This window comes from Ochotona curzoniae, unplaced genomic scaffold, assembly GCF_017591425.1.
Source record: "Ochotona curzoniae isolate NIBS_2020 unplaced genomic scaffold, NIBS_Ocur_1.0 scaffold_4701, whole genome shotgun sequence".
In the NCBI taxonomy this organism is placed as follows: Eukaryota; Metazoa; Chordata; class Mammalia; order Lagomorpha; family Ochotonidae; genus Ochotona; species Ochotona curzoniae.
In genome coordinates, this window is record NW_024467122.1 from 14,351,736 (window position 1) to 14,363,912 (window position 12,177).

Genomic DNA, 12,177 nt, shown 5'->3' on the forward strand with positions numbered 1-12,177 from the left:
GGTTATCCGTGTCTCAAAGGTACGGAGAAGTAGAGCAGCCCTATAAAACCCATCCTCTCTGCGTGTGATACAAGGAGATGATTTTGCTTATGATTTAATTTAAAAGGTGTTACTTGCAGAAATTCACAGTTTGCTTTGCTTTATTTTTCTACAGGAGTCAATTACTGGAATTGTCAAGTCTGCCAATTTATGTTCCCATTTCTCTTCCACCATGAGCAAACCGGTCATACTGTACATTTATCTGGCGTGCTCTAGCCTTCTGCTTGTGAACTTGGGCACACAATGTCTGGCTTTTCCCCAAAGAGAAAGGAGGGAGGCAGCGCATGGTCCTGCAGAAACAGGGCAGCTGCAGGGGACGGACACAGATGACCTGGAAAATAGCTCCATCGCTTCCCAAAAGGCTGCCCAGCTAGTAGTTTCCAGAGACCCAGTGATGGTGTCAGAAGGCTTGCCAGCAACATCGTGGCCTCAAGTATTCTCCCTCAGTCATGATGCCCATCCCCCAGGAGCTGGGCTGCTGCATCCTAGCAGCTCTGGTGTTTATAGTGTTACTGAGCCAGAGATCCAGCCAGGTGAGGAAGTGTTTGGTTCCCGCCAGCCGGCAGAAGTGTCTCCTGGAAGCCTACCTTCCCAGGCCTCGTTACGCACTGCTGGTGTCCTCACGGATTCTCTGATGCCTGATGAGAAGGAGGAGGAGCCCTTCGGTGCAACCCGCACTCAGCCCTCAGTGGAAGGGACCCCAGCAGCAAGGCCGGGTTTCCTTGACGACAAAGCAACTCAAAGTCTGCATGGACTTAGTCTGGGTCGTTCCCCTTCGCTGCACAGACATACAGACATACAGACCACAGACATACAGACCACCCATCTGAGGACGGAGGAGTCTGAAGCAGATGATAGGATGGCTTCTTTTCCTCCTGTCACCTCTGCAGCAGGCACGGAGCCTGGAGGTCTCATGCCGACAGCCAAGCATACTCAGCCTGCTGCCACCCAGCCCCTGCTCACAGCTTCCGAGGGCACCCCAAGTGTTGAGCCAGATGTTGACAGCCTACCAGGAGCCCTGCACGTCCCTGAGAGTGTCAGCACAGCTGCTCCAGCAGACTCTGTCTCCAGCGATGAGTGGGATGACACCAGGGGTGCAAGCCAGATAGGGACCCCCGAGCTGGGAGATGAGACAGAGACACAGGTGAGAGTGGGAGCATCTCAGACAGTGCAAGTAAGCCCCGGTCCCCTGGATGGGGGCTACCGTTTCACAGACACGACAGAGGAAGCTCAGGGGCTGCCTGGAAAGGAGACACGCGTGGGGACGGTACGTGGGGCTGAGAGATCTGCCTTCACTGGTTTGCCTTCCGTTACCCCCACAAGTCTGGTGGAGGATACAAAAGCACCTGCTGTGAACCTGTGGCAAAGTGCAGGAGACATTACGGAGGCCACCCGGGAAGATGGTGTGGTGCTTTTGTCACAGACCACTGCTTCGGTCTCAGAGTACGGGTCCCAGGTCCATCAGCCATCGCAAAATACCTTGAAAGGTAAAAGAAAAAAAAAAAAAGCTTTGTTTCGCTTCAAGTCTTTCAATTTATTTGTTTTTTAAAATAGCAATGTAGAAATAGGTTCTGTTTTAAGGAAAAGCAAAAGCATACAAATAAATCTTTTTTTTTTTAACATAAAAATGATACTAGGTTATAACCCTTGCCTATAGATCTTCCACTGGGGCCAATTTTGTTCCTTCATCTCCCGAGGGGACACAGCAGTGCGTGGAGACACTGGCAGTTGCTATGGCTGAGAGGTGCTACCAGCAAGTGTGGGAAGAAGGATGCTGCTGCACCTGTCACGCGGGACAGTCCTGCACAGCAGGGACTCGTTTGAGCCAACATTTTAGTAACATCAAGGATAAGGAATCCTAATCATAGACTAACATTTCCTCAAACATCTTCTTATGAAAATGTATAAAATGTAAGAGGCTTAGTTGTATAGTTAGATAGCACAATGATATAGGGCACACTTACTTACATTTATACTTTGTTGTAAACTATGGAGGAATCTTCAGTAAGCGCATGGAAAATGTATTTTATGAAAAATTACTCAAATATTTCAAGTGTTTTTTTTTTGTGTACATAACTGTTTTCATTCCATTTCCTTTTTTTTTTAACATTAAATTTTTATTGGAAAGTGAGATTTCCAGAAAAGAGAGGCAGAGAGAAAGATCTTCCATTTGCTGGTTCACTCCTTAAGTGGTTGCAATGGCCAGAGCTGAGCTGATCCAAAGTCAGGAGCCAGGAGCCTTCTTCTGGGTCTCCCACACAGGTGCAGGGCCCCAAGGCTTTGGGCCATCCTCCACTGCTTTCCCAGGCCACCAACAGGAAGCTGGATGGGAAGTGGAGCAGCCGGGATATGAACTGGCACCCATATGGGATCCCAGTGCATGCAAGGCAAGGGGTTTAGCCACTAGGCTACTGCACTGGACCCCAATCCATTTTCTTCAAAAACCTTTTGAAACACCCTCAGATACATTTCTTGTGTTCCCAAAAATGCTTTATGTATTTATCTCATTAGTATTAACCGTATGAATTCTCTGACTTTGTATTCGCAGAAAGAAGTCATCTAAAAATAAGGCAGGGGTGGGGGGAGTGTCATCTGCTGGCTTGATTGTGTGTTTTCACTTTCTTTGGCCTTTATGTGTGTGAACATTGCAAGTTGCTGAGCCTTGTATCTTGTCGGTGGATGGTGTTTTCCTTTCATCGTGCCCGATCAGTCCAGCTGCAGCATAAGGAAAGCCTTGGTGTGATATGCGAATGCTCACTTCAAATCGTTTTGGACTGTGTACGGCGCTTCAGCCAAATAGCATCACTAATGAAAAATGTCAGGTTAATAATATGCTTCATACAAATGCTGTTGAGATTGAATTAAAATGATAAAGATTATTTCGTGACTGGTGGAGGAAGATTAGTTTTACAATATTGAGGCCTGGGAGCTTTGGTGTATTTAAAGTATTCGGGGAAGTCTCCAGAAAATGGCTGTCAGTTTTGTTTGGAATGGCGTAGGTGTGGGCCAGATGATCATGCAGGTGCCGATTGGAGGTGATGGAGCACACTTCCCGCAGCTCTCCGTACGAGAGAGGCGCTTGGAAGCGTGAGTCCTGTAGTCTCAGACCGCACACTTGACTCGTGGGTCTGGATGACAGACTCGTGTTAGCTTCTACTACTACAACTGAAAAAGTAAGATGTGTTTGGTAAACTTGGTTATTGTTTTGCTTATTGAATTTGCTCCTCGGTCATAATCGCCTCGCGTGACTGCCGCCAGTGGCTTGTTTTATTCCCTGCACATTACATCTGTGTTGTTTTACTTTTTCTCCATTGGAAAAGTTAGAGTGTTACTCTTAAAACTCCCACTGCTATTTCTAGTTCCTACTCTTTTTTTTTTGTCTCTCTTAACAGCAGTCACTTATTGATATTATATACTTGGGCATGTCTTACTACTTTATATAACCCTGAATAGATAATGCACACTGTGTGTGTGTGGCACACAGTAGGAACTCAGTAATCATAATTTTTGCTATTGTCTTTGTGTTTCAAAATGCTAACGTTGTGCTATGCTGCAGAACTGCATTTGTGAAAACTGACACGCACCCATGCTTCCGAGAGGTTTTGGGTGTGATTTCCTTCTGCCCAGCTTCCTCTTCCTCGGCAGATTGAAAGGGAGCTCAGGGGTTCAATTTTGTACTTTGGATTTTATTCTAGTTTTTTTTGTTGTTGTTTTGTTTTGTTTTTTACATGAATGTTACCTCTGTCTGTGGCTGATTCATGGCTCCTGAAAGACACAGCAGTTATTTACTGGCATTTTCTTTCTGAGTTTCCCCTTTGCTTTTCTAATCCATGAAGTAGCCATCTGCTTTCATACATTATTAATTATGTATATAGTCTTTGAAAAGCTCATGGAAGAAGAAATTCTTGGATTTTGAATTTCCTTTATATTCACATGAATTTATTTTTTAATTCCATTTTTCTTTCTCCATGAACTTTTTGAAATACCCTCAGAGTGTGACTTTTTTAAAGTATTAGGAGTTTTGGTCTAAAATGTTTTCTCCCTTTAAGACTTCATCTCCCCGGAGACGACAACAGATGCTCCAGAAGCAGAAGCCACTTTCTCCCTGGTGACACCAGGGCAGGGTCCTGGAGACAGCAAGGAGCCGGAGGAAGGACACGAGGCCACAGCGCCCACGTCTGATGTTGCTGGTGTCCCTGAGCTGTCCCTGGCCACCACCGGTCCAACTACAGTCTTGCCTGAGCTGTACCTGGCAACCACTGGTCCAACCACATCCATGCCTGAGCTGTCCCTCGCCACCACTGGTCCAACTACAGCCATGCCTGAGCTGTCCCTGGCCACCACCAGTTCAACTACAGCCATGCCTGAGCTGTCCCTGGCCACCACCGGTCCAACTACAGCCAGGCCTTTGTCTATGCATGTGACTCCTGCTGTGGAAGGTCTGTAAGGGAGGGAGTGGTGCTTCAGTGTTTGGGGAGGGGAATGACCTTTTCTTGTTATTAAGGAAGAACGTGAGTGGGGCAGAAGTCTCTGCTGCCAGCCACACGTCCACCCTACCTGGACATGTGAGTGTCCTTATTGAACTGTAGTGACCGGAATAGTCACTACCTTGCTGATGCACTTTTATAGAGGATGTTGGCTTCATTATCCTTTCTTTTTTGTTTTAAAAAAATGTTTTGGGTTTTCATTGGAAAGGCAGGTTTACAGAGAGAAGGAGAGACCGAAAGAGAAGGATTTTCCATCCACTGGTTCACTCCCCAAGTGGCTGCAACGGCTAGACCTGAGCTGATCCAAAGCCAGGAACCGGGAGCCTCTTCTGGGTCTCTCCTACGGATGTAGGGTCCCAAGGCTTTGAGCCATTCTCTGTTGCTTTCCCTGGCCATAAACAGTGAGCTGGAACGGAAGTCGAACAGCCAGGATACAAACTGGCACCCCTATGGAATGCTGGCGATTGTAGGTGGAGGATTAACCCATTGGGCTGTCATGCCAGTCCCTAATCCTTTCTTGCCTACAAAGTGATTGGAAGTGTGTGTCTACATTCTCATCACGAGCCTCTTGTGTGTAAAGTCCTGTCTCTTCTTTTTGGCAGATCTGACAGACTTAGTCACAAGGCCTAATGAGGAATTCACCCCGGTTTTGGACTCTCCTGTGACAACATCAGGGGTGATGGTGGGCACACCCAGCATTTTCCCCACTCTTCCTGCTCTGGTGGCATCCCTGGAGACAAGCACCGCAGCTCCACCCTCTAGCCGTGCTAATACGGCCGCCTCCTACGGTCTGGACCAACTGGAATCAGAAGGTATCCATGTGTTGAAGGAGATCTTGCATTGGAATGGTTAAGTGATTCACTGAGCAAATATTTTGAGAGAAAATTGAGGAGAAGTGGGTTTTCTCCACAGTGTGGGTATAATTTGGGTAAATGGTGGCTAAGTTAGATTCGGCCTGCTATCTAGTATCTGACCTGTGTGTACTAAACATGGTTTTGTACCTGTGTGTACTAAACATGGTTTTCAGTGATGGGAGACAATAAAAATGAAAATCATGTTCATATTTTGTGGCATGTTAAAGTTATACAAAATCTAAATTTCAGTGTTCATATGGAAAGCCGTGTTGGAACTCAGCCACGCTTGCCCGTTTACGTGTCATATTTTGTTACATGCCTTTTGTCACAGCAGCAGAACTAAGGAGTTATGGCAGGGAGCAAAGGCCTAGGAAGCCTAGAACATTTATAGTATAACCCTTTCCAGAACTAGTCTGTTGATGCCTCCTGTAGATCAGTAGTCTGCACCTACAGTTGACTCTACAATGATTTGGGAGAGCTTTTAAAACATAGCAGTGCTTGAGTCCATCTCCCGGTGATTCTAAGAAGTTGGCGAAGGGGGGGTGAGATCTGACATTAGAATTTTAACAGACTACTTTCAGTGGTTTCAGTATTCAGGCTGGATCAAGAACATCGTGTTTGAGAGGTTAAGTTTCTCCATTGGACTCCCTTGGGTGGACTGTTAAACATAGATTTTGTTTTAGTCACCTGGCCTTAGTTGTCAGTGGTGGGTTACTCCCTTTGATATCATCACTGGTTTGGTATGTTCCATTGTTTGGAGATAAGCAGTCTCTCTCCCTGCCAAGACTAGGAAATTGATGCCACATTGTACATCTCAAGACATTGGCTTTGAACATGAAAAGTTAACTTATGGCACAGCTGCACATCAACAAAGAAGAAAAATAGGATTAGGGGTCCTGTGGTTGTGGAGTTGCTGTCATGAGCTTTTGGGCAGGTGAACAATTCCTAGCTGGAGGTGTAAAGGTCCACAGATTTGTAGTGCAGCTTGTTAGACTAATCTGGAATGCAGGTAAAGTTTTAGGCATTAAATCAGCTGTGTTTGATGCAGTGAGACATGGGGCATGCTGTTACTTTAGGGTTTGTCTGTGCAACAGCAGGGAAGGTGGTTCAGCTAGGTTTGCTGCAGACTCTTGCAGACTTCCGGGGTAGCGTTGGTATCTGCTGACAGAGAAACAGACGTTTAAGGAGCAGCGTGGAGAATTCTGCAGTAGAATGCTGGTTTAAGAAAGGGATCAGAGCAGGCTCGGCCTCCAACAGCTCCTGTACCACCTGAAGAGAAATACTGTGTGGCTTTGAATTTAGTGTATTCTCTTCAGTGTCTGCTTTCTTTGATGCCTTCTGGGAAAAGCAGGTTTCCCCAGATCCACTTGGTTTGGAGATGACAACTCTACCCAGCAGGGCTCAAGGAAAATTGTATTTATGAGTAGTTTATTCTTGTGGGATTGCAATAATTTTCTAAATTCAGTGGATGCTGGCAGTTTTGAAAAAATGATAACATTTTTCTTGTATGCGTAAGATATCCTAGGGCTTTACTTCTTTTTCTTCCAGGGGTTTCTGTTTCGGCTTCTTTTTAAGACTCTGTTTTGTCAGTTTTTGGCTTAGGTTATGCTGCTCCCTGTCAAGGCTTGTGAGAGACGTTTTTTAAAAAAGATTTATTTATTAGCATTGGAAAGGTAGATTTAGAGAGAGAATCAGAGACAGAAAGATCTTCCATCTGCTGGTTCATTCCTCAAAAGGGCTGCAATGGTTGGAGTTGAGCCCATCTGAAGCCAGGAGCCAGGAACTTCTTCAGGATCTCCTATACGGGTGCAGGGTCCCAAGGACTTGGGCCATTCTCTGTCGCTTTCCTAGGTCACAAAGAGGGCGTTTGTTTGGAAGTGGAGCAGCTGGGACAGGAACTGGCTGCCACATGGGATGCTGTGCTTGGAGGTGGAGGATTAGTCAGTTGATCCATTGTGCAAGTCCCTTTTACGTTGTTCTCTTAAGTTTCTTTTTAAAGTGGTTTATTTATTTATTTGAAAGGCACAGTTACAGAGAAAGGGAGAGACTGAGGGAGAAGGAGTGAGTGCCCTTTCCTGTGCTGATTCATCTCCAATGGCTGCAACAACCAGGGCTGGGTCAGCCAAAGCCAGGAGCCCCGAACCTCAGCTGGGTCTCCCGCATGGGTGGTGGGATCCCCAGCACTTGGACCATCTTCTGATGCTTTCTCAGGAGCGTTAGCAGGGAACTGGATTGAAAGTGTCGCAGCCTGGACTCCTGTCGGCTGCTCGTATCCCAGGTGGCAGTTCGTCCCACTGTACTGTTCTTATGTAGGTTTAATGTTGTCCTTCCCTCCACGGAGCAGGAGCATTCCTCAAGAAGATGAGGTATGTTCCTTAATACACTACGGAATAGGACATGCCCTGTTTAGGAGAGAGACTCTGTGGAAATTTCCGAGTCCACTGTCCTGTTTACCCTTGGAGAGATAATTAATAGCCCATATCAGCCTACAGATCCCATCTGCTTGGCTCCCTGTCTGCCTGCCTTCCTCCTCTGCTTCTCTACTGCATGATGCTGAAGAAGTGTGTTACTGTCTACAGGACTTCCAGAGCGAAGTGTACAGACTGTGTTGCTGGAAACGCCTGTGCTCCCTCCCCAGGGTGGAGTGAGGCAGGGTCCTCCCCTGCTCTTTCCAGGCTTGGCTTGGCTTGTGTTTTGTGTGGCTAATCTCTTCACACACACCTGCCCTCCATGTCTATGTGCCCAGATTTCCGTCACCCATGATAACAGTCATTGGGTTCGGGCCCAGCCTAATGGCCTCATCTTAACTCGGTTACAGCTGCCAAGTCATCCCCAAGAATTGCTCATTAGGATGTAAACGTATCTTATTTCAGGCCACAGTTCAGAGTACGATAGGGGATCTGTTTTCCAGGAGTCTGCTAGCTGGCCCTGACAGCCACTGTACTCTCCCTGTGGACCCGTCCATGAGTAGGGGAAGTTGGGGGTGGAGAAGTCGAGGTGTTTCTACACTTCATAGTTACTGACTTAAGCCTGTCTCTATCAGTGCACAACACCCTGTAAATATCTCAGTGAGTCTTACCTGATCAGCAAAGTATGCTTTGCTTTTTGAAGAGAAACTGGTTTCTCTTCCACTTTGCCTGACACATTTTACTTCCATGTATACATACATATATATGCATATATATGCATACACACACATTGAAGGATTGAGTGTCTTCAGGATGGCAACAAATGCATCACACTTATCTCAGGTATAGTTACAACAGATGCATTCAACATTGCATGATGTTTTATTGAAAAGGCAGAGAGAGAGAGAGAGAGAGAGAAAGAGAGAAACAGGAAGAGAGAGAGATTTTCCTCTCACTGATTAACTCCCAAAATATCTGCAACAACAAAGACAGAGCCAGGCAAAATCTAGCAGCCCAGAACTCAGCCTGGGTCTCCCGTGTGTGCGGTATGGACCCAAGTTCTTGATCCATCATCTGCTACCTTCCAAGGTGTGCATTAGGATAATGGTAAGTTGTATATGTGCAATGTATCTGTCTTTTTGCAACTGCATAGCAAGATGATATTTGGTATGATTTCCTTCTCTTGCTAAATATTAATATTCTCCCTTGCTCTAAAGTGCTCTGGTAAAATTTCTGATCACTTTTGAAAGAACGATAGAAATTTTTGTTTGGGTTAACTGTTGCTAAAATATATTTTTTAAAGATTTTTTTTTGTTGATTTGAAAGACAGAGTGACAGAGAGAGAGAGAGAGAGGTTGTCCATCTGCTGATTGACTCCTCGATGGCCTCAGTGTTTCATGTAGGTGCAGAGGCCCAAGTACTCGCACTGCTTTCCCAGGCGCAGTAAGCAGGGAGCTAGATTGTAAGTGGAACCAATGGGCTCAACCTGTTGCTCATGTGGGGTGACAGTAATAAGGCAGTGGCTTACCTCACTGTGCAATAAGGCTGGCCCTTAAAATATTTTCCAACATTAATATAAAATGGAATAGGACTTAAACTATTTGTTATTTCAAGTTCTGCTTTCTGTAAATGAGAAACCCAACTGAGAATATCTGTTTACTAAAATGGATGTGAACTTTACTTTTTTAGTGTATGTCCATGACAGATAGAAATTCACCTTGGCTGTCAAATTCTAACAGGCTATTGTGAGTCTGACTGTGCTGTGTGGTAGAGTTCTCAGTGTCTGGGGGATTGGGACTAGGAGTGCAAAGACAGACATGTCTCAGGTCTTGGGCTTCCTCCTTTGCACCCCCAGCACCTCCCTTAGTATTTGAAGTATCCAGTTCTTGCAGCCAGCTGGGATCTGGAAGCCACTTTATGCTTGCCTGGTGCTGCCTTGAGGTGGGGACACAGAGAATTGGATCTGCCTCCTTGGGATGACTCTAGAGACCTTGTGGAAAAGATGTCAGCCTCTGTCCTACAGAGAATTTAAATTTTGAAACTACCTGGTTCTAATTTAGCATCTTCCTGTGTGCATGATTTTTAAAAATTTTATTTTTGATGATGTTTACATAGATGATTAGGGTGGGAAGGGTCAAGGCTTAGGGGAAAGTAGGTGAAATCATTGCTTCCAAACTTTCTTTTTCTTCCTGTATCAAGGGGAAGGTAGGAGATAAGGGGAGAAGCTGCGTCCAGCCTCCCAATTGTCTCAGTGCCCGGGGATGGGGGATGGCCACCTGATGTCATCTTAGGGTCCCCAATGTGGAGCATGCTCCAAGAGTTCTGCTCAAGTGGTTCGGTAGTTCTGAAATGATGTTGATCTCGGCGATCCAAGGATGAGCAAGTCCTTCCAAGGTCCATTGACTGACATAGTCTACCTTAGAGTCACCGTTCGCCCAGATACTTGATGTCAACACTTGGCTGAGGCATTTGACCAATTTGTTCTGCTCTCCTTCCTCTGCTATAGTACCAGATGTCCTCTGCAGGCCCCAATGGACTGCCATGTCCTCCCTGTGTATCTGGGCATGATGTCCACTGCTCCATCTTAGCCACTGAGGATGCCCAGGTTTGACACGCTCACTCCATGGTCAGACACAGATCCTATGCTTTCCCCATGATCAGAGTTCTGAACCTATTGGGTCAGTGGGGGGGGGGGATCCTCAAAGTAACCTTGTCTGAGGTGATCCCAGATTTGTTTCCTGTATGTGTTTGGCAGTATGGGGTCCAGCTCTGTCCATCACCCACATCAGCCTACACATACATACTGCTAGTTGCATTTGCTGGGTCAGATCTGTCTCTGGCTCCATCTCTTACATAAAGCAGTGGATGTTGTGGCCCAGCCCAGTCCTACCCACCACACACTCAGCCCCCATATACACCAGCAGGAACTACAGCCCAGTTGAAGTGACCCCCACTAGGCCTACTCCCAGCCCTGGTTCCTGTGCTTGCCAGTATGTGCAGTTGACTGGTCCAGTATGTCATATCCCGTTGAGTTCTTGTACATGTCAATGGGCATTGAAGCCTAGCTCAAACCGACAGATCCGACTATTCAACCCACACTCATGCTGGTGGGTATTACCACTTATCTAGCCAGCCCTGCCTCAGCCCTGGTTCTCATGCTCAGCAGTGGAGTTACAACCCATCAGAGAAATGCCCACAGTTTCCTTACTAGACCTATTCCTAGTCCTGGATCTTGCTCTCTCCAGGTGGTTCTGCAGTCTAGCTTGACAGAACTTGTCCCCAGTCCCACACTTGCCAACTGATGCTGCAGCAAAGCCCAATCAGCTTGCACCACACTGGCTCATTCCTACACCAGTGGATAGAGTCAGTTAGTCCAGCCTGGCTCTGCCCCAACCCAGTTCACATGCAGGCCAATAGATGTTGTAGCTCTGCACAGCCTGGTCTGTCCCCAGTTCCAGTTCTCATGCTCACCAGTGGGAGCAATGGCCCAGTAGGAGAGCTCCCTGCAGCCCTTTACTGGGCTCGCACCACTCCTCCCTCATTCCACCCCTTCAGGTCTCATTTGTGCTGACTCCTCCCTCATCCCACCCCTCTGGGTCTCATTTGTGCTGCTGGGAGCTGCAGCCCAGTGTGATATGGCCCACCTCACCTTGGCATTTGCCGGCAGGTACTGTAACCTGGCCTGCCCTGGTCCACCCCAGGTTTCCAGATCATGCTGGTAGGTGGTACAGTCTAACCGATCCCCCATCTTGGCTTTGCCATTGGATGTTGCAGCGTGGCCTGATCTGCCCTGCCCCAAGTCCTGAGTCTTGCTGGCCGGTGTTACAGCCTAGCCTTGCCCAGTCTGCTCCCATCCCTGGCTCATGCAAACAAGTAGGGGTGACAGCCTAGCCCAGCATGACCTATATTCCAGCCTGGCTCCTGCACATGCCAGCTAACATTTAGGCCAGCTCTGCCTGGTCCACTCCCCTCCAGAATCAACATACATAGGAGGAACTACCTTGCCTGCTCGACCGATACCCAGGTCTGAATCACATGCGCTTGTGTGGGAGCTATGCCCTACCAGTGGAGTTTCCCAAGTTCCCCCACCAGGCCCACTCCCAGATCTCATATCTGCCTATAGGTGCTAGGTTCTTACCTGGCATAGTCTACCCCCTCCATCCTGGCGTTTGTATGAGGTGGTGGATGTTGTGGCCTGGCCCACCTCACACCCTATTCTGGGATGCACCTGCAGTTGCTGCTGCCTGGACCAGCCTGACCTATTCCCAACCTCAGTACCCATGAGCATTGCAGGGTTCCATTGTCATATCTAACTCAGCCCATCATTACCCCCAGCTCTTAAGCAAATCAGTGGAAATTGTGGTCCCACATATTCCCCACAGAATCTGC

The 12,177-nt window shown here is 47.2% G+C and overlaps 1 protein-coding gene across 1 annotated transcript in view; it reads left to right on the forward strand.

The window, feature by feature from the left end:
- Positions 1 to 208: 208 nt before the first annotated feature.
- Positions 209 to 12,177, forward strand: part of ARMH4 (armadillo like helical domain containing 4) — a 115,009-nt gene continuing 103,040 nt past the window's right edge. The window contains exons 1-3 of the mRNA XM_040969955.1: positions 209 to 1,526; positions 4,089 to 4,478; positions 5,129 to 5,338. Coding sequence (XP_040825889.1) covers positions 212 to 1,526; positions 4,089 to 4,478; positions 5,129 to 5,338 — 1,915 coding nt within the window. The 5' untranslated portion in view covers positions 209 to 211. The remainder of the gene's footprint in view (positions 1,527 to 4,088; positions 4,479 to 5,128; positions 5,339 to 12,177) is intronic.